At 42.2% G+C, this 23058-nt stretch overlaps 1 protein-coding gene across 1 annotated transcript; it reads right to left on the bottom strand.

The window, feature by feature from the left end:
• Window positions 1–206: 206 nt before the first annotated feature.
• MPC1 (mitochondrial pyruvate carrier 1) lies at window positions 207–22220 on the bottom strand. Its single transcript, XM_074990260.1, has 4 exons — window positions 21996–22220; window positions 21245–21248; window positions 6533–6629; window positions 207–343 (listed from the first exon to the last, which is right to left on the bottom strand). The coding sequence occupies exons 1-4, from the start codon at window positions 22064–22066 to the stop codon at window positions 207–209; spliced, it is 309 nt and encodes a 102-aa protein (XP_074846361.1). The 5' UTR covers window positions 22067–22220.
• Between the last annotated feature and the right edge of the window lie 838 nt (window positions 22221–23058).

Here is a 23058-nt window from a genome sequence, read left to right as displayed (position 1 = left end):
CCCAGAAGTTGCTTTCTGCGACAGAGAGATGAACGACTAACAATAGGATGTTACAGCAGGAGGCACCAAAAATAACTGGCAGCTAGTAGTCATTGCTAATTATAGAAGATGAAAAACTGCGAGTCTTCTAACTTGAATTCACGTACAGAGAACATCCCTAACAAATGACAAGTAACCCCTTCCTCACCCAGATTTAAAAACCTCACTCACTTGTATTTGATCAGTCGTCCTCCTTGGATAAGCTGTGCGATTTCATTAGTGAAGTGACAGGCAAACAGAAGCCAATTTCGCGGCTGTACCTTGTAGGCAAACCTCATAAAAGTCAAAGAGTAACAACACAGTGCTGTAAAACAAAAGAGTCAACATAATGTAAGTGATAAAGTCCAAATTTAAGGCCAGAAGGAACTACTATATAATATAGTCTAACCTCCTGCATATTGCAGGCCACAATCATCACCCATATTAAACCAAAGTATGAAATTTAGACCTAAGTATCACAGCCCACCAGAGACTAGACGATGATGAAACACAGGGAGAGAATAGAATGGACCAAGATACACCAGTGACAAGAAAATAATTAAATGTAATATATCCAGATAATCCCAGCAAGTGATATGTGGGCACATACTGCAGAAGTAGACTAAACCAAAAAAAAAAAAAAATATATATATTTTCATTCCCAAAACCACCAAAAGCAACAACCCCCACCCTCCACCGAAAATCCAGAATCACTCCCTTATGTTTAAGAAGCTCACCACATAAGGTTTTAAATTTCTCCTATTTATGGCAACACCATTTTTATGCAAAACAATACCAAATTCTTGGCAAACCACTATCAGCAACTACTGGATGTATTTCTCCTTTACTATGGAAGCACCTCAAACACAGCAAACAATTCTAGAAGTTGTCTGTTTTGCTGGGATGCAAACACAGAGGCTTCATAGTTGCAATAGTTCTGAACCCTCATCAGTGGTTCCTATAACCACACACAAGTTAGTGTCTTCATTTCATGGTCCAATTGCATCTTCTACTGCAATCAGTATTGATTCCAATGGAACCTGGATCAGGCCCTACATAAACAAGTTTTCAAATTTGCAGGAGGCCCTATTGGCACATTCCTGGCAAGAAACTAATTGAAAACAAACAGTCTTTTTAAAAGCAGTAAATGCTCCCCTTCTTAAAAGGCTGCCCCACGCCCCATTTTGCAAAACAGCTTTCCAGAGAAGTCTAACTTAATGTAGTCATATCAATAATTAACTATTTTAGTCTCCCTTTAAGTGCCCTTACGGAAAGAGTAGAAAAATATTTGCTATCGTGTAAAGTTTGTACTTGATGGAAATTCATATGTAAGAAATCCTTTTGTGAATCCTACTGAAATAACTGTTTGTGATAATAGACCAACAGACACTCTGAGAAAGGAAAGTCTTCGATTTTAAGAGAACCATTGACACTTCTAGCAGAATATTTGGAAGAAGGAAGACTGAACTTTCATTCTGTCCAAAACAAAAGCAACTCATTCAAAACTATAGCAAAAGAGAACAAGAAGTCCTGTGGCACCTTATAGGCGAACAGATATTTTGGTGCATAAGCTTTCATGGGCAAAGACCCACTTAATCAGATGCATGGGGGGCGGGGGTCCCAATAAAAGCAAAGGCCAGAGCTGACCAAAGACAATGCAAGATCTAGCAAAGACGATGCTTTGTGGAGAAAAACCACTCACCTACTAACCTTTTTAATAGCGCTGGATTATGACTGCAGCAGCAGACACAGTAAATAAAGCTATTTTGCAACAGTCATACAACCTTCTATTTGTGAACAAGCACTACGTGGAAACTGAACTAGCTGTCTAAACTTTGTGTTGGAGTGTACATATATTTGATGGAGCAAAGTTCTTTGGCCAAATATTTGAAGAGTTGTGCCATTTCCCTATCGAAAAAGCCTCCTCTCAAAACCAAAATGGATGTTTAAGCATCCACCACACTTGGAATGTACCATTTCACCATAAGGGGAAGATTGGTAGTTTCAACCTGGGCCTGAAACATCTATTTTAGATGTGCGGTGTTTAGCGAGATGAAGACCTTACAAAACATTCACATACAATAAAAATGTAAGCAACCGTCACCAGCTATATAGTAAGGGTACTCTAAAGGCTGAAAAAACCTACACTTCAAAACATCCTTTTTCATTAGTTGCTTTTGACAATACTACTGAACTGTGCTTCAGTTCCACTGTGAAAACAGAAAGGAAGCAATGTGTTTTACTTGTTAACTTCTGCAGCATGGGCTAGATTCAGAAGAGGAATCCACCACTTTGAGACCTCTAAAATCCCAGAATCATGCCCCACCAGAATTCACAACCTCACTCCTCCACCTCAGCTGCAGGTGCATAAATGCGCTTAGCATGTAAGATTTTGTAGTAAAAGTTTCCCAGGAACTTATGTTTTTCCCACTGAACCTGTGCACTGCAGATCCATGAGGTATCTGGATGCTTAAGTGTCAGAGTGATTCACCAACTGAAGGATGACAAGCATTCCTCTGTCAAATGTGCCTGTGGGGCCCAGTATGATGCATTCAAAACTTGCATATTGGCTAAGTCCAGGTAGGTGACCTTACATAAGTAACCACTCCACCTCAGGGGGACAAGTGGTTTGAGCAGTAATTTGCAGCCTCTCAGGTGAGTGCCTAACTACTGAGTTAGGGAATATTCTGATGTGCAGCTCCCTGAGGCTCAGTCTATGCTTTGAGCTAGGCGTGTGATTCCCAGGTCCAATATACACACTTGTGCCACTCTCCATGAGCTAGTGTAGCCATGGCCTGGAAAGCAGAGCAGCAGCAGCAGCACAGGCTGGCAACCCTGAGTACAAAGCTGTCAGACCCTGTGGATAAGTATTTAAAACAGCTGGTCTGTGCCAACACTCATAGCTGTTCATTCTACCATGGATAAATTACATCACGTACTAATCATGTACGAGGTGCGTCAGTCTTTCCTGTTGAAAGTATTCCACGATGGAGAGATATATTTTATATTTAAAATCAGGGGCCAGGGAGGAAAAAAGAGCAAGTGACTGAGCACAGGAGTGACTGCAGTCTGGTAATTAGTACTCTCAGTTGGGAGCTGGAAAACCCAAGATATAATCTCCCACTCCAATGTCTTAAAAATTATTTATCCAAAAGTGGAACAAGTTCAACAGCAAACTTTGGCAGGCTGTTCCACGACCCAGTAGTTAGGGCACTCACCTGTGAAGTAGTAGATCCCCATGCAACTCCCTGCTCCCCTTATTTGCAGGATCTCCCACAATCCAAGTGAGTACCCTAACCACTGGGTTAAAAGAACAAACATGTGCTATGGGGTAAGACCACCAATCCCCCTCCAAGACCTTGGAGAATGAAATATAATGATGGTCTTCACAGAGACTTGGTAGGATATACACGCAAGTGAAATACTGGTATAGAAGGGTACAGCTTACTCAAGAAGGATAGGCAGGGTCAACAGGGAAGAGGTATTGCCTTATATATTAAAAAATGTATACAGCTGGACTGAGGTGGCGATGAATGCAAGAGACAGATGCCTTGAAAGTTTCTGGGTTAGGTTAAAATGGGTAAAAAACAAGGGTGATGTCATGCTAGGGGTCTAATACAGACCACCTAGACAGGTAGAACAGGTAGATGAGGCTTTTTCTAAGCAATGAACAAAAATCATCTAAAGAACAGGATTTAATGGTGATGGGTGGACTTCAACTAACCAGACATATATTGGGAAACCATCACAGTGAGAGACCATCCAGAAAGTTCTTGGATTGCATGGATGACCATTTTTTATTTCAGAAGGTGGAAAAAGCTACGGGGGTCGGGGTCAACAGTACTTGATTTGATTTTACCAAATAGGGAGGCACTGGTTGAGAATTTGAAAGAGGAAGGCAGCTTGGGAGACAGTGACTATGAAATCACAGAACAGTAAGAGAGGTAGCTGTGTAAGTCTGTATGCCAACAAAACAAAGCAGCAGAAATGTAACACTTTAAAGACGAACAAAACAATTTATTTGGTGATAAGCTTTTGTGGGATACACCCACTTCTTCAGATCAATTGTTGAGAGCAAGACACGGGAAGCCATTCTTCCACTCTGCTCAGCTCTCATCAGGCCTCAATTGGAGTACTGTGTCCAGTTCTGGGCACAACATTTAAAAAATGTGAAGAAATTGGAGAAGATCCAGAGAAGAGCAATAAGAACGATTCAAGGTCTGGAGAACATGAGCTATAAGCGAAGACTGAAAAAACTGGGCTTCTTCAGTTTAGAAAAGAGAAGACTTAGAGGGGACATAATAGTTTTCAAGAACCTCAGAGGGTTACAAGGAGGAGGTATAAAAAAACTGTTCTCCTTGGCCTCAGAGGATAAGACAAGAACCAATGGGGCTTAAACTGCAGCAAGCAAGGTTCAGGTTGGACATTAGGAAAAACTTCCTAACTGCCAAGGTAATTAAACACTGGAATAAGTTACCTAGGGAGGTTGTGGAATCTCAATCACTGGAAATATTTAAGAGAAGATTAGATAGACGTCTATCAGGGATAGTCCAGATTGTGCTTGGTCCTGCTGAGAGGGCAGGGGACTGGACTCAATGACCTCTCGAGGCCCCTTCCACTCTAGTGTTCTATGATGTTAGTCTACCCTTCCCCACATTTGTCTGAAATCATGACCCTGGCTAAAAGTTGAGAGGTTATTCCCCACCCCATCTTCTTGCTAAACTGGATTCTAGAACTCAGAGAAGGTTTGCAGGAGAGAATCCCCTATCCCAGAGAGGCACGACTTAGCACCTTAGGTCAAACTGCTACAGGGTCTACATGGGAGAACCTCTTCCGTCATCTTCCTGTCCACGGTAGAGTAACAGGATTAACTGGAGAGCAATCTGCAGTTGACTTGGCAGGTCATTAGACCTACCAAATCAACCACCAATGGCCTGGTCTAGAGCACTGGTCCACATAGTCATGTAGCTGCAGCCTGTAGCTCATTTCTTTCTCTACTCATTGTAAAGAATTATCATGCCCAAGTTCCTTTGTGAACCTAGCCCTCATTTTACAAAAACTTTATGAGAGGCTTGCTAGTCAACCATTACTGGAGTTTATAGTTCATAATTTCCTTTATCGGGGCAATTTCTGCTCATATCACTCAAGTATCCAGACTTCAGTTGCAAAACTTATGTGTAAGAAAAATTGAGCTCTCTACAATGTTTAGAGGGCTAGCCAAAATGTTGGTTTTAGTTTCAACAGAAGTCTTATGGCTTAGTTAGCATACAAATTTACGTTTAACTGTCAATCAGGGACTAAATCTAGTTTTACAAAAAGAGGAATTAGAGATATTAAAGAAATTTTTATAGCCAGTGCAGTTTGTTCTAAAAAACATGTAAGTCATATTTATCTCATACATGCAATTTCCTCACTCTGTTTATATTTTGATCTCAATTGTCCACCAGCAGAAGAAAATTAACTCATGCAAAAGACAAATGATGATTTACGCTCATGACAGATTTTTTTGCCGTGCAACTTGATTTGCTGGTGAAGACCTTAAGGTTTTGTTCAAATCTATTAAGTGGGTCTGTCCCACAAAAGCTCATCACCTAATAAATCATTTTGTTAGTCTTTAAAGTCTACAGGACTTTTTTTTTTTTACCCATACACTTTGGCTTGTAAATATCAATATCGAATTAAGACATTATTTTTTTTATTTAAAAAAAAAAAAAACACAAGATGACAGGAAATCCAGTGTGTCAGAAGGAAAAAGTGGATCCTTGGGCAAAGTGTCTACATTCAAGGGACAACAATCATTTAAATGAAACCATTCTTGCATTTTCAAGCAGCAAGACTCCTGAACAGAATACAAAGTAAACAAATGGTAGACAGACATTTTCAAGCGTGATTGTAGCCCTCTTTCTTTTGTAGAAATCCTTTTAATTGACAGCTATTACTCTCTAAAGGCAATATAAGTCAGTTAAGGTGCAGGCAGCACTTAAACTTCAGAAAACATTCTCTTTCAATTCTCCAGATGGCAATTATTGTAACTTAAATCTCATACCACACACAAGCAGAATACATGAAAGCCCCTGGTGCAAGTGGGAGGCATTAACAAGTTAACACTGGAAATAAGTTAGTTCCAGAACATTTTCCAGAACTAACATTATATAGCAGTAAGCGAAAAAAAGATGAATTTTTGTAAAGCAGCTACTGATTTGCAGTGCCCACTTTCAAACCCCTTTCAGGAGCTCTCCCATTTGCATTAATTACTGAGTACCCACTCTTGGATAAGTACATAATATATTTTTCCCTCTAAGATGTTTCATGTTGGGCATGCCAAAAAGAGTACCCAGCAGTTACTAGTTTTTTTTTTAAAACCTAAATCCTCAGTGTTTTAGATGTAACAAGAAAGTTAATATATGTGTTAAACTAAAATTATTCCTGGAAGTGTAGCTTTTAGGAATTTTTTTTTTTTTGGACTTCATGTAGTTTGACACTAAGTCTGCTTAGTTTCAACCCTGTTTCATACCAAATGTCATCCGGCCACTAATGATCTCTGGAGATTTCTTCATGTCATTAATAGCAGCAATAGGGAGACCCCAGTTGGCTACCGGTCCCCAGAAGTGCTGTAAATAAAGTAGAAGAGTTTATTGTCTAACTATGAAAGATTTAATTTTTTTCCTACTATCAATAGATGTTATTCTAACATGTTTTTAAATGAGTAAGTTCTGGAAGAGTTGCAGTGGATTAGAGCTTCTTTCCAAGGTAAGACAGACAGCTTTCAACCACACTTAAGGAAGAAAACATGGTTGTCAAATAAGGATCTCACCTTCTCGGATGCAAGGGAAACATCCTCCCCACTTTCCTAAGACCATGGAGTATGATAGGGTACTGCATAACTTGTCACCCCAGGGGACAAGGACAGAACACAACATTTTTCCCAAGCTGTCAAGTGGCAAAAGAACCCACTCTATGGTCACCTCTGTAATCCCAGGTACATGCTAGAATCTATAGCTAATTTATGCAAATGTTTAGTGCACCTTGTTCATGCAAAAAACACCCTCCAAACCACTACTCAATATAATGCAAAAAACAAAAAACAGAATACAACCCTCAGTGGAAAAGAGTTATGAGAATAATTTAAGGGAGTACTCCGGCATTATGCTGGAGGCTGAACTACTCCCAACAAGCATGTCTGAGCTCTGGGCAACCATGCCACTTTGTGGAAGCTGTTGGGCAATAACCACCTTTCATTTAGGTAAGGCAGATCAGTTAAATGCCCTTTGTTCAGTGACTGCTGAAATAATGGAGAACTACTGTCCAAAGAGAAGACAGTATACAAGCTTGGGAAGCGTCTGAGCTTTGGGATTTAAGGGGAGTTTCCTGTGGGTCTGATAGAAGTGAAGGCAGGGATGGAGGATTTGACCTAACTGTGTGTCTGTGCCTCTGCATGAGAGAAGAATGAATGTCACAAAAACAGAAGGGCAACAAAAATCCCAGGTAAGACCTTAGAGCATGATCTTGCATAATAGGGAAGAAAGCAAGCTTTGGCTCAGAGTGCTGGCTGAAAGAGGCTTGGAACTGTGAATGTAGAAACTGTGCTCAGAAAAAACAGGTTTTTAATGTAATAAATACAATTCCATCAAACCAATACCCATCATGAGTTTCTCCTTCTAACAAAAGCCAAATGCAAGACCTGAAAGTCAGCTAACTGCTAAGGCCAAAAGGGTTAACACGAGTATACTCATTCGCAAGTGAAAGCTGGAATTCTTTGCCACCAGTTAATACCACTTTTGCCTCTATTTCAACATTAACATTACACCTACTCCAGTGATTCAGAGCAAGGGAACATATACAGGAGAGAAAGGGGGAAAATGGGTTTCGTCACCTATAATTTTAGTTCTTTTGCAGAGGGCTATCCAATGGTCCAGACATGAGCCTGTTGATTTTACTTGTGCACTCTACTAGCATAGAGACAGCTTTGCTTCCACTCCCAACTTGAAGGAAGGAAGGAAGGAAGGCAGAATCTAAACTGCTACTATTGTGGTGGAATGAGCAGATCTAATTCATTAGTAGTGTGCAGAATCGTGGATGCCCATGTATGAGTAAAGGAGGTAGAAAACTTGCAAAAATGCCCCCAGCTAGAATAACCCCCATGATCAATTTTGCTGAATTAAGTACTGTTTTGTAGCAAGGCTGATAGTTAATTACAGTGAGACATGACTTCATTTAAGGTGGCAAAGCTAAACACCACAAACTAACACTGCTAGTATTAGTCAAATTACATTGTCACTTAAACACCTGATGATAGGACTTGGACATTTCTGAAAATTATATCTAAACAGTGTAGCTTAAAGAAGTCTAAATAGCATGAACAGTGAGTACTTATGAAACATTGTACAAGCTATAAAAGTTAAAGACTGCCACTTTTATGCCAGAAAATATGGAAGAACATGAAAAGTTGACAGGAAAAGAAAATGCAACAGGAATCACTAATTAAAAACAAACAAATTACTACTCTCAAACCCACAAAACAAGGATATTCTGAGCTACAGTATGTAATTTGTATATTAATAGCAGTGTTTAAGTGAAGCCATGTGTGGCACAGTGACACCAGACACCAATGTAAGTTGATATAGGCTGTAATAGCTAGAACCACAGCAGCAGAAACTCAGTTACAGTGGAATTCTGTTATTTTGGGGTGCTTGCATGCTCGTCAGTTTCCTGGCTCACTGCTACTCCTGAGAGCCAGGAAACTGATGAGCACAACCACTCTCAATTTTGACTCTAATTAATCCAAGTAACACGCAAGTCAAAATTGCGTAAATAGGGGTTTTACTGTATTGTAAGCATCTCCTCTGTTTTGTTTTGTGTGTTTTTCATATACAACTCAAGAGGGGCTCAACAGAAATATAACGAAGTGCAACTTCATACGTACTGGTTTAGGGACGTTAAAATGGTTAACCAGTAAGCATGAGGCCTACCAGTACACTTATCAGTTAACTGGTCTTTGCTGGTGAACTCCAATGGCAGTCAGCTGCACTGGGCTGGAACAGCTCTGTCTGTAGAGGGATCCCATGTTTGTGGCCAGGTGGCAGGCCCCGAGTTAAAACATTTAACATCTCTATACCTGCTATATTCAGGAGACATGGGAAGCAGAGTAGGATAGCCTTCTGTTTTGGTATACACTTATCCTTACTGCAGGACTAAGTACACAGAATCTCAGTTTAGTGAGCCATGATTTCCAGCAATTGAATTAACTGGGGAATCAGAGAAAGGCTTGAGTGAAAGTCGAGACCATACCTGATGCAAACATAGTTTAAAACAAAACATTCAATTCCTCTAGCTGTAACACATGACTGTGCAGTAATCAGAGATTGAACTCTAAATCAACCCCATAGCCCTAGCAAACAATGATGGCCAGGACTATGAACGAAACCCAAAGTCCTGAAGATTAGCAATGAACCAATTAGAATCAAGTAAATTCATAATGCTAGTACAAGAAGAAATAATATAGCTTTTTCTTACCGTACTGTGTTGTCAGGGTTCATTATGTTATGGTTCACCATTCAGATGAGGCATGAAAGAGGAGCAAAGAGTTAGTTTTCTTCAAGAAACATTGTCAAATTACTCATTTTGAATGGAAGAGAGGAAAACATCAGTAATGCTACACCAATTCCTCAATTAAATTTTGTGCTAGAACGGAAAGTACTTCCATCTTCATACAATCAAATGTTACCCTCTAATATGTGGGTGGGCAATTTCACGAGGGCCACTTCAAGAATTTGGAAAGCAGTCAATGGCCACTATTATCCATGACATTAACGGAGGAAGTGCAGGGTGTGGGATGGCAGCTGGGTATGGAAAGAAGCTTGAGGTAAGGGAATGGGGTGTAGGAGGAGACATGGGGTCTGTGTGGGAGTTTGGGTGAAGGAGGTGATTGAGACCTGGGGCAGGGCACTTGGGATGCATGTGCACATGCACACACGCAAGGGTTTGAGTTAAGACCTAGGGCAGTAGGGAACTGTGGCCCAGGTCAGAGGCTTTGTCTGTGAGAGAAGGCAGGGTGGATTGTGACCTGGGGCATAGGACTGAGGTGCAGGCATTTGGATTGTGACCTAAAGTGGGAGAGGTTGTGACCTGGGGCACTGGATTGGGATGCAAAAATCAGGGAGGAGATATGGGTGCAGGAGGAGGGGCAGAGGGTTATAGTTATGTGGGATGAGAGGGGAAACAGGAGGGAGGGGCTAGGGTGCCAGAAGCAGGATCTGGCCATTGGACTTAGATGGCACCTGGCCAGCAGCCCTGCCTCAGGCTGTTTGCTGGCTGCACCAGCAGACTGCTCAAATGGCTGCTTGTTCCCTGTAGCTCTCTACTCCAGATTCCAGAGGGAAGGAGACTGCTTTGAGTGCTGCCTACGTTCCCCAGCAAAATCTCCAAGCTCTTATTGGCCACAGACTGTAAGCTGGCCAATGGCAGCAGAGATATTTTGCAAGGGGGCAGGAGCAGGAAGTGAAGGCTACCACCTTCCTCCTGGCATCTGGAGTGGGTGGGGGGGTGGCGCACAGGAAGTTATTTAAAGCAGGGGCTGCCTGTTCTGTCCTTGAGGCAGCTTGGCAGGCTGGATCTTGCACACCCCTGCTCTAACATATTTGGGTGAGATCCTGGTCCCACTGTACTAAGTGGGAATTTTGCCATGGACTTCAGTCAAACCAGGATTCCTCCTCTAGTCTTTTAGATCGAGAAGGTGATAAAACCGTGAGTTCTAAAAGCCATGTGGCTGGTTGCATTTTCCATGTAACTACAGATTAAAAAGAAATGCAATAAAGTGAAGGGTTTTATTACTGGTGAATTCAAACAAGTTGAAGTGAAGGCAAATCACAAAAGAAGCTGCATTTGCTTTTGATAGCGAAATCAATAGTCACACTGACCTGCTAGTTCACAGAAAGTTGCCAACAATGCTTAGGAGACCCAGTCCTAAATATTTACATTGACCACAATCTATGTTGACAAACTTCAATGGCCTGACACACAAAGATACTTAATTTCAATTAAGTTTATTGCCTTCAGGTTGTATCTATGCTAGCTGCTGGAACATATTTGGGACTATCTGTTGACATATGAGGCACTGGGCACATAAAAGGACCAAACATAAGATGCAATCGAAGTTGCCATGTTTTGTCTTGAGATGCACAAGTTTTACCATAACCAAGTCCACAATTCCATATTCTTTATTAGAGTCTGTATGGTAAGGCGTTTCTGAAGATCTTACTCTTAATAGTTTGAGATACACTGTGTCTATATGCAGTATGTGCATGACCAGCACATACACCTGCATAGCTAAATGGTCAGCCTTTGCTTATAAATGTGTATTCAGTGTAACTGTCCTAAGAAATGTTTTCACCATTATTTCTAGTGCTCTTTCATTTTGTAACCATGCTCACTGGGGACTTCAAGATGTTGTATGTGCATGTCTGTTGGGTATCCTTCACCCTAACTTGTTACAGGGCTGCTCAGCATAAAAGCTTTTAAAATATGAACTGAGGAAATGATTCATAAAGCTCAGTTTTTTTTGGGCAAACTGCTTTTAGTAAATAGGATACAAAGCTGTTCGCTTCATGACTGTGTAAGTTGTGTTTTTCCCTTAGTGGTCTACATATTGACTAGATATAGGAGCCAGCCACCAACAGACTCCACTGAGGAAAAGTTACATCAGGATTAATCTAGTCCATTTTTAATAGCTGCAGCAATGTCAATGCAATTTGCATTAAAACACATTTACATTGTATTGTTAGCTAAGTTTGTGGAAACTCTTAAATTAAGCCAGTTCAAACAATCTTACACTTAAATTCTCAATATTTTAAATGGAAGTTTGTTTCATTTAGTGGCAATTAAACCCAGCCTGCAGCAGGGTCTAAAATACTATTATTTTCGTGGTAGAACATGCAACCTGTCCCGATGGGAAATATTCTTTCCCACCAACCAAATCTTTTATGTTCCCATGTCCTTGTGACAGTTACTACTATGGGAGGAATACAAAAAAAACAGGGTTATAAAACTCTTTTCAGGAGCAAGCACATATTTTGCCAAGTACTTGGAAGCCAAGAACATGTCAGTTACCTCAACAGATGGAAGCTCTTCATTTTTAGACATAATTACATTGTAACATATGCTTCTTCCTCTAGTATAATTGTTCTATCCCTAGTTGGTCATCTCCATAAAGTAAATGCAATGCCTCAAAAGCAGAACCCTCGCTCTCCTGAGAGAGAGAACGCTAAGGTTAGTCACAATGTGTCGGACTTAGATTCCCAGTTGATCCTTTTAGGGGTTTCTAAGGGCTTCTCAAAGCACAGCACAGTAAACTGGGTTCTTGAATCTATCTTACACCAGTGGTCCATAATTTAAACTGTCCTGCTGATGCGTATTACCAGTTTAAGAAACTCTGAGATAGTCCCACTTCAAAGGAACTGTTAAGGGGAGAATTAAATCATAGATCACTGGGAGCAAGGTAGACAAGCTTGCCATGCTCTAGCTGTTCAGAAAGGCAACCCCTAACTTAAAATCAATAAGGTAGCCAGAGCAATTTAGAGCACTGGCAATGGGTGCACTTTGTAAGACATCAGGCACATTATGCACTAGCTTGAGCATCCTGAAGGTTTCAGGTGCATTACAGTGAATTATCCAAGGTGACAGAGGCCAAAACGACTACCGCAAGCAACCACATTCACCAGCAACTATCAATTGTCTTGGCCCAGCAAAGATGGAAAACATGTCATTGCCATCTCACTGCTGCTATATTGGCCATGGGTCAGCTGTAAGTCATGATAACCTGTGACTGCAAAGCTAAGAAAGAGGGTATTCTAGGGGACACTTTAGCAACCATGAATAATAGTGTCTTATAAATTCCTACCAGACAACTCATGGTGCTCTGCTGCTTCTTTAATGCTGCCTCACACAGAGCTGTCCAGAATTGTAGATGTGGTCCAGGTACAGCTCAGAAAGTGGCTCTCAATAGCCACTTCTTACCCTCATGCAGTTTTTTTAAATTGCAGAAGAGCATCAGTGGCCTCAGCATTTTTGTTTATAGCAGGGGTTGGCACTAGATTTTATTTCCTTGTTTCAGGCACGCACAAGCTGGGATCACAGATATGCCAAGTCCCAGACGTAAGGCAACAATACCTTACGCTACTACGAGTTATCCTGGTGACCATTTTTGAGCAGAGCTACCATTCTACTAAGAACCTTCACTTTACTATTCTGTAAGTGTGGGGAGGCTGAGGACACCCTTTTTGAAGAACTGAAAAATAATCCTAGCAAAAAGGTTAGCGACTTAGCAACATTTTTATCTTGTGCAAAGACAAGAAAGAAATCCTTCAATCCCTTGACTAGTCTACAAAACATTTGGGCTATGTCTACACAGTAGTGTTATTCTGAAATAACTATTCTGGAAAAGATTTTCTGGAATAGCATATTTTGAAATAATGGTGCCACACACAAAAATACACTTCAAAATAGCTGAGCACTGTTTTGAAAGAGTGTCCAGACACAATACAGCCTATTTTGAAATAGAGCCATCGGATGCACAATGGCTTATTCCAAAATAGCCCCTATTTCCTGCTTATACAGCCATCAATTTCAAAATACCTATTGTGAAATAGGTGCTATACCCCATACCTATTTCAAATTGTCCACTATTCAAAATTATTTCAAAATAGACGCATCATGTAGATGCTTGCAAATTTATTTTAAAATAATTTTTCTGTATAGACATAAGTTTCCAAATTGCATTTCCCCACCCATGAGACCGTTGCTATATGGTTCTATATTACACAGCTGCTGGACCAAGAAAAAAATCTCTGAATAGTAGCTGGGTAAGTATTAAGAGGACATTGCACAAGAAAAGAAGTGCTCCTCCCCCAAAAGATAAGACAATCCAAACAACTCTGAATTCTTAGTTTAGAAATAGAAAAGTGAAAGGGACTAAACTACATGAAAGACAGGAGTTCATTAAGGCCTTGAAGTCAGTGTCCTTCAACTTCTCCCAAAGTGTACATATTGAATGTGCATTTTGAAAAGCTTACTTTGAAGTATTCGTCTTGTTTAAAAATTAATTCCAGGTCTTATTTTGTCACTCAAAGTAAGCGCTCTCTCTTGAAAGAAGAATTGCATTTCTCTGTTTACATGGAAGACAAATATACCACTCGTATTTCTAGTCACATTTTAGATCATCTGAGTTAATAAAACTGCTCATGCATTACAAAGAATAGGACACACCTGCTTCAAAATAGTTACTAATCATGGGATCACTATTGCAATGTTAGCTAAAAGAAAAAGATAACACCATTTAAGATGGCCCCCAGCTACTTCAGAACCCAAACTAGTAGGTTCAATGTTCTGGAGTTTGATTTCACACATCTGGTAAAGACACAAAATCAAACACTCTAGGTTTGGTAGTTGCGTGGGGTAAGGTAGGTCAATGGGAGAAATGCTCCTGTTCACCTTCCTTAGTTAGGACAGTCAGGTAACTCAGTTTCAGATACATCAATTCTAGTAACACAATTGCCATAGCTAGAACTACATCTCTGCAATTGACTTATTTACCTAGTACAGACTAGTCCTATATTTACAAGGGCTGCAGAGCATCTCTCTGTGGTGCAGAAATTGAAAGCTACAATTTTATTAGAACATTTTCTTGCAATGTTCATTTCAGTGTTCAAGAAATACTAGATAACTGAGTCTTTCTGCCAGTGGTTTAGATATATAATAATCATACCATTAAGCTCTGAACCAGCTATTTCCAGTCACCAAGCATTTAAATCATAATGGGCTCACTTCCGACCAAAAATATTAAACAACAAGTATTGCAAAAGGTCTATTTGTAGCATACATTCTTACAATGTGTGCATTAAAATGCATGTAAAAACTAATGTTCTATTGTGTAAATATAATTGGACATACATGCATCTAGATCTCTATTTAATACTCTTCAGTTTAACCAGAATTTAAGAGTTGTCATAGCATCTGTTGAGTCAACTGATTTAAATGCTTAGAACACAGCTTCATAGGATATTTGTTATATTTTTGTATTTAGAATCTACACTTATCTTTGAGACATATGAGGCACTAAGGTTCTGTTAAAAGTGAATTAAAATACAGAGAGATATACCCGTCTCACAGAACTGGAAGGGACCTTCAGAGGTCATCAAATCCAGTTCCCTGCCCTCTCAAAAGGGCCTGTCACCATCCCTGACATTTTTTTTTGTTTATCTATTTGCCACAGACCCCCGAAATGGCCTCCTCAAGGACTGAACTCACAACCATGGGTTTAGCAGGCCAATGGTCAAACCACTGAGCTATCCCAAAAATACGATTTTGAACATGTGACCCACTAAAAACAGCCTAATTTAAAATGCACACATGTATGCTCTTTTATGACTTGCAAAATAACTGTCAATTATTCCTCAGGAAAGCCAGTTTGGGAAAGTAAAGACTCCTTATTGTAGGCCTAAGATGACAACACAATTTGAAGCAATGAACTGATTTTTTTTGTTGTTTTCCTGTTTTATAACATACAGATTTTTTGCTAGTGTTCCTTGAGTCATTGCAATTTTTAAACTTAAATCTTTGGAACCAAGATCTCGCTGTCACAGGCTCTCAGTATGACAAGACACAGCCTTCATATAAAGTGGGGCTCATAAATATGCACTGGATGAACTAATCAACTTAAGACTTCCACTGCAGTAAAAGTGTAAAAATTAAACAGACATAAATTCAATGGATAGGATTGCATAAGTATTTGTACTAGAGGCCCTGTTGCAGCTCCGCTTGCAAGTGGAAGTTGGTCTGGAAAAAGTTCTAGACAGAAAGTTGTTGTAACTCACATCCGAAGTACATAGGCTGGGCCCAACACTGGCAGGGGGAGGGGCTGGCGGGGTGGGAGAGAGGGGCTCAGTTGGGGGGCTTGGCTGGGACCTGCACCCACCTGGATCAGGGCTTTGTTAGTGGTTGAGCCAGGCCCTGCAAAGGCTGGGAGGGGGGATCTGTTGCAGGTCTGGGGGAGGTACTGGGGTTGGCACAGTATGGAGAGAGAACCACATGGTAGAAGCTTGTTCAGACAGAATGATGGATGGATACAACACAAATAGTCATTTGTATGTAGAAACCAATATGGCCATGAAACCAGAGCCCTTTGAAACATTAAACAATTAAAACACACTCATCCCTCATTCAATGCGTACTTTACATATGAGTACTCACTAAAACAAGGAACCTATACACCTACCTTTATTCACTATATCAGTGAATTTCCCCACTTATATGAGCAGGGTCCCTGGCCTGGGGAGCCCTACATCTCTGAGGCTGGTTCATCTCCAGCCGTGGGGTCCCTGGCTGGGGGCAGGGAGACCCACAGCTGGAGCTTTCTCCCTCCCTTCCCTCAGACATGCAGCTATCCGACAGCCCTTCGGCTGGGGGAAGAGAGGGAGAAGGCTCTTACCCTAGTTTCCTCCCCTGCAATGGCAGGAACGTGAAACTGACCAGCCATGAGCTGATCAGTTTCCCAGCCTTGCAAGCCATGGGCAGACTGGAACCAGCCTGCCCCTGGTTCCAAGCTCCTGCCACTCTGGGAGCCAGGAAACTGACCAGCCCTGGTGGTTCCTTGTTCCACTCCCCTTGCAGGAAAATTCGAGTTATGCAGGGGTTGCAGGAACAACTCCTGGATAATTCCAGGGTTTACTGTATTAGACCCCACTCCCCCCTGCAGACTTCACCCTTGGCCAGGTTTTAACTGCCTCCCGCAGTCCCAAACTGCCTTCAGCCTTAAACCCACCCAGCAGCCCCAAACCTCTTCCAGCCTTAAGAGCATAAAAACGGCCATACTGGGTCAGACCAAAGGTACATCCAGCCCAGCAGCCTGTCTGCCGATAGTGGCCAGTGCCAGGTGCCCCAGACGGGGTGGACCAAAGACAATGATCAAGCAATTTGTCTCCTTCCATCCATCTCCAGCCTCTGACAATCAGAGGCCAGGGACGCCATTCCTACTCTTGGCTAACAGCCTTTTATGGACCTAACCTCCATGAATTCATCTAGCTCTTTCTTAAATTCTGTTATAGTACTAGCCTTCACCATCTCCTCTGGCAAGGAGTTCCACAAGTTAACTATGCACTGAGTGAAGAAGAACTTTATTAGTTTTAAACCTGCTACCCATTAATTTCACTTAGTGTCCTCTAATTCTTGTATTATGGGCACAAGTAAATAACTTCTCCATATTCACCCTCTCCACACCTGTCAATTTTATATACCTCTATCATGTCCTCCCTCAGTCTCTTCTTTTCTAAACTGAAAAGTCCAAATCTTCTTAGCCTCTCCTCATACAGCACCTTTTCCAAGCCCCTAAATCATTCTAGCTGCCCTTTTCAGAACCTTTTCCAGTGCCAGGATATCTTTTTTTAGGTGAGGAGATAACATCTGTACACAGTATTCAGGATGTGGGCGTACCATAGATTTATACAGGGGCAGTAAGATACTCCTTGTTTTATTTTTCTATCCCTTTTTTAATAAACCCTAACATCTTATGCCTTTTTTTACTACCTTTGCACACTGTGTGGATGTTTTCCAGGAACTATCCACAATAACTCCGAGATCTCTTTCCTGATTAGTTATAGCTAAATTAGCCCCCATCATATTGTAAGTAGAGTTGGTGTTATTTTTTCCAATGTTCATTACCTTACACTTATCCACATCAAATTTCCTTTTGCCGTTTTGTTGCCCAATCGCTCATTTTGATGAGATCTTTTTGAGGTTCCTCACAGTCTGCTTTTGTCTTGACTATCTTGAACAGTTTAGTGTCATCTGCAAACTTTGCCACCTCACTGCTCACCCCCATTCTCCAGATCATTTATGCATAAATTGAACAGGATTGGTCCTAGGACTGACCCTTGGGGGAAACCACTAGTTACCGCTCTCCATTCAGAAAATTTACTATTTATGCCTACCCTTTATTTCCCGTCTTTTAACCAGTTCTCAACCCATGAAAGGACCTTCCCTCTTATCCCATGACAACTTAATTTACATAAGAGCCTTTGATGAGGTACCTTGTCAAAGGCTTTCTGGAAATTTAAGTATACTATATTCACTGGATCTCCCCTCTCTGCATGTTTGTTAACCCCTTCAAAAAACTAACAGATTAGTAAGACATGATTTCCCTCTGCAGAAACCATGTTGACTTTCGCCCATCAAATTATGTTCTTCTAGGTGCCTGATGATTTTACTCTTTATTATTGTTTCAAATAATTTGCCCAGAACTGACGTTAGACTTAGAGCCCCCCAGCAGCCTCAAACCGTCCCCACCTTTACACGACCCCCATCCCAGCAGTCCCAAACCACCCCCCAGCATTAGACTCTTCCTGCAGCCCCAAACTGCCCCCAGTCTTAGACTCCTCCTGCATCCCTCAACAGCCCCAACCTTAGGCACGCCTCCTCCTCCTCTCCCCTCAGCCTCTTCACTAGGGCTGCTAGGCTGGGTGGCTCCCCCAGCCCTCCTGCTCTCAGCAATTAACTCAAGCGTTAAGGTTTCAGCACCTAGGCATAAGGTAATTGCTATCTCTAGTGATGGAGATAACTGCCGGACATGGCAGCTATTACCATTGATAGATATCTGCCTGAGGCAGCCGTATTATGCAAATAGCTTCTTTAACAGCCACATGCCACTGGAAACTGGACCTTAACAAATCCACCAGGACCCTTGTTTGGGTACCGATCCATAGGCTGGAAATCCCTGCTCTACATACATACATACACTACATTCTATTTCTGGTGCCAAACTATCAAAATACATCAGAAAAGTACCTAAACTCAATTGATTTATGTCAAGTTACAAGCACGTGGAACAAATTGGAGACTTTCACATGTATTTTAATGGGAATTTAGTGTTGTTCTTATGAGTTTTCGCCTATGAGCAGAAATTTGGGAACCAACTGTGCTTGTATAATGAGGGATGAGTGTAACAAAAGAAAAAACTCGCCAGCTATCTTTTCCGCAAAAAATGCTCTTACACCATATAACTGAATGCAGCATGGGTAATACTTTTAAGCTGGGATGACTTACTATAATGAATATCTGCCTCTTTTTGTCATTGGAGAAGAAATGACATCATTTTATGAGATATTATTCATACATGTTCAAGCTCCAAGTTCAATTCTGTTATAACTAGCACAATTAAACACTTCCAACCACATAAGGTAGTGCTAAATGAAATAAAATGCACAGAAAACCTTTGGAGCCCTTGAGTTATTTCTATCTATGCCTGCATGTCTGCTCCCCTTTTTCCTACTTTCCCTCCTTTTGCTTCAACTCAGACTCTCTCTTTGTTGTCGTCTTTGGAATCTTTTCATGTTTTTCCACACTTTTTAACTATCCTTTCTATCTGAATTTGCTTCTGCAGATGCCAAACCTTTTCTGACAAAACAGACTTATCCAGTAAGTGTTGATTAGTACACTATTTCTCCACTACTTAGGCTTGCATCATCTCTTACTGAGAGCTTGTGTCTATATTACACAGGAAGTTCCTTTGAGCAACAATTATACTGTGTCCTGTGTTTGCTAGGCACCAAGCACCATTAGTGTTCAGAAATTACAATAAGAAGAGACTGTTCCCAAGTTCTGATTTCTTGATGCTTATCATTATATGATTCTGTTTTAATTTATTTGTAACTTTCCCAGACTTAAGTCATTTGGGCTGAAATTTCCTCTAATCTGTATGCCCCTCATGCAGGTAAAATATTTCCTAAAAACAAATTAGGTCAAAATATTTCCATATTTCTGAAAATAAGACTAACAGGGAAATATTCCACTCTTTTCCTAATGTTAAAATACTCACATCCATTTTGTTGATAAGCTCTAACACCTTCATGCTTTGTCACAAGAATCTGATATTTGGGAAGAGGTGGCAGGATTGCATTGGTGTCAGAGATCCGTCTTTTACGCTATCCCTGTGAAAATGTGCTCAAAATTTGGCCAAGTTATGAGTCTCTGAAAAAATAAATAATCATCCACAGTCTCCACATGCTCTGTGAAGACTTGTGAGATTCTCCGAGGACTGCATTAATACTAGTCACACATCATCCCAGAACTATAGGGGCTGGAAAGGCCCTCCACGAAATTGTTCATCATAGCCTCTCCAGGCCACTGTCGCAACAGGCCAGGGGTCAGCAACCTTTTGGGGACAGGGTGCCATAATTTGACCTTTTGATTTCTATGTAAGATCTGAGTGCTGGTGATGCATTTTAAAATCACTAGTACTCCTACTTACAACAGCTTTATTAATAAATAAAGATGCAGATCTTGAGCATTTAGTTTGTGGTTGCAAGCATTAACCCACCTTCTGTTAATCCACAAGCTTCCAGCTGCATGGGGGAGGAGGGGAAAGGCTGAGCTCCTACCTTGGGTGCTAATGAAAATCAGCTGATGTGCAACTCTGTGCCACCTGTACTGGGGATTTCTGATCCCTTCACTAGACACTGAAATTGAGATCAGAGAGAGTCTCTTTCCTGTAAATTCAGCTGATCACAGGCAATAAAGAGAAGGAAGCCACTCTTTATAGAGTGCTGAGAGGCAACAAGACTAACAGGCTGCACACACAAATCTAATCATAACATCCCCATTAGGGAACCTGATATTGAACCTATCACACTCACATCTCTGCTGACAGAGAAGCAATGTAAACAGCAAGGCAATCCCCTGGCAAATTGCTTATTCACCCCTTCTAGGGGTTGGACCACATAGGTGTAAGCAGGCAGTTTATCATTTAACAGGTACTCTATTATCTCAAGTGGTAGAAGTATGAATGTAGCTTTACAGGTCCAAACCCTTTTTATGACCCAAGTTGGGAATCAATATAATTTTAGCTGTTGGAGTTTAGTTCTTGGTTATTTTGCTTTTAAAGTTAATAAATTATACACGAAAACAATGTTACAAAAACATTAAGTTTGCAAAGTCAATCATTCAAAATTCCAGAAATGCTTTAAGGGTGCCTGAATACCTTTTACTTGGTCCCAATATGCTTAAATAACTAGACCCTGCATTAAAGATAAGCAAAGGCCATTTTCACCTTGTAAAACTGACATGATTGTTTACCTGCACAAGCACAAAGACTACACCTGTCCTTAGTAATTATAACAGTAAGAAGTAAATTGCTCATCCATTTTAAAAGGTAAGCAGCATTCCACAGGGTTCCAAAAGCCACCGTACTTTAAGGTCCTTTAAAGTGCTGCTTGACTTAAATTACAACAGAGTTTATGCATGAGAAAAATGGAGCAGGCATAGATGCACCTACAGGAGCACTTTGCAGACGCATGCGAACAACCTCAGAGGATAGGCCTGTTAGTCTTTAAGGCGCTACAGGACTGCTTGTTATTTGTGAAGCTACAGACTAGCGCATGTATTAGGTCATAAGCTCTCGTGCGTAAGACCCACTTTGGAGACCTAAGTATCTGAGGAAGTGAAAGCTCAGGACCTAATAAAGACCTTGAAGGTGCTTCTGGACTGCCTGTCGCATGTAAATGATGAGGCCCATTCCTCATTCCGATTGGCCCTCTGGCTCGCTGACGCACCCGACGGCATGGGAACCACTGCACAGCACGGCCCCGCAGCGGGAGCTCCACCTGCTTCCTTGACAGGGATAGCTCGGTAGCTATGGGAACACCAGCCCCTCCGAGCAAAACTCGCCACGCGAAGGGCAGCACCGATCTCCATACACGGCTGTGCTGCCCCGGGGCTGGTAACGCGCATTGCCAGGCCTCTCCCGGGACGCTCAGCGCCAGCAGAGGTCAACGGGCGCCGGCAGCGAGCCCCAGGCAGTGCCAGCCCCACCAAGCGCTCTGCGGGGCCTAACGGCCCCGCGGCTCCCGCCAGAGCCGCAGCCAGAGCGGGAACACCCGTAAGGCCGGCTAACGGCCGAGGCGGACAGCGGCAGGGCAGCACCCAGCCGCGCTCACCTCATCAGGTAGTCCCTGAAGTCCTTGCTCCGCACATAGTCCGCGGCCTTGCGGACCAGCGCCCCCGCCATGGCGGCAGGGGAGGGGATCGGACGACGGGCGGGAAAAGACGCTAGCAACGCAGAGACCACACTAGCTTCGCGTCCCTAATTCCAATGACAACTGCACTCTCTGGGACCAGGGTCAAACCGGCTACGCGCGGCACTCCCAGCGCACCGCTTTACGGCCACGGCTCGCCGGCCGCTCATTGGCCCCGGCTGCCCCTCCCCCTAATCAGCCTCCGAGGAGGCAGGCGACTGCCGTAAAGTAGCGTTACGTCGTAAAGCTCAAAGGAAGCCGAAGTCGCCCGCGGGGAGCGAAGCAATGGGTGTCTGAGCCGCTATTGGCCGTTGGCAGGTGGCTGCTGATCTCTTATTGGTTCCTGCCCACCACTTTGTTCCCCGCCCAGCTCTCTTCTCCTCGCCTCTTGTTCTGCTGGGTCAAGGGCGCGAGCAGCAGCTGTGGCCGTGTACAGGGGAGTGAGCCAAACATCTCCTGGCCTGCTTCAGCTAGGAATTGGCTAAGTGACCCCACACAGTGGCCTGCCAGTGTGTCACCTCCTCAAGGTTGCGCCTGTTTGTCCTTCCCGTGGCCTTTTGCTCAGAAATTATTTTGCTGGAATTATTTATTTTGGACTATCAGGAGTTTTTGCAATACTGTGAGGCTTAGACACACAGCCTACCACCAGCAGATTGCAAGACAGCAAAGGAGAAGCAGCATTGTGAGCATTCTTGAGTTAGTCCTGACTTTTGGGGTAGTAGGTGAGAAGCTCAGCTTTCACTAAAACAGGTAACTTTTTAACTCCCCTGATTATGGCAATGAGTTAGAAAGAATGAAGTGAGTGTAACTTAATGGGTGGACAACTGGTGCCTTCTCATGATGAAAGGGAGCAGTCTAAAGGGGGAGGATATCTCAGTGCTCCCTTGTTCACTACCCAGTGAATCTGCCACTTAGTGTTCTACCTGGGGGCACTATGCTATCTGCATCCCATGCTGTCTGCAGGGTGGGGGAGTTGGTTCTGTCT

Source organism: Carettochelys insculpta, chromosome 3, assembly GCF_033958435.1.
Source record: "Carettochelys insculpta isolate YL-2023 chromosome 3, ASM3395843v1, whole genome shotgun sequence".
Lineage (NCBI taxonomy): Eukaryota > Metazoa > Chordata > Testudines > Carettochelyidae > Carettochelys > Carettochelys insculpta.
The sequence above is the reverse complement of the archived record's forward strand: the minus strand, read 5'-3'. Positions and strand labels throughout refer to the sequence as shown.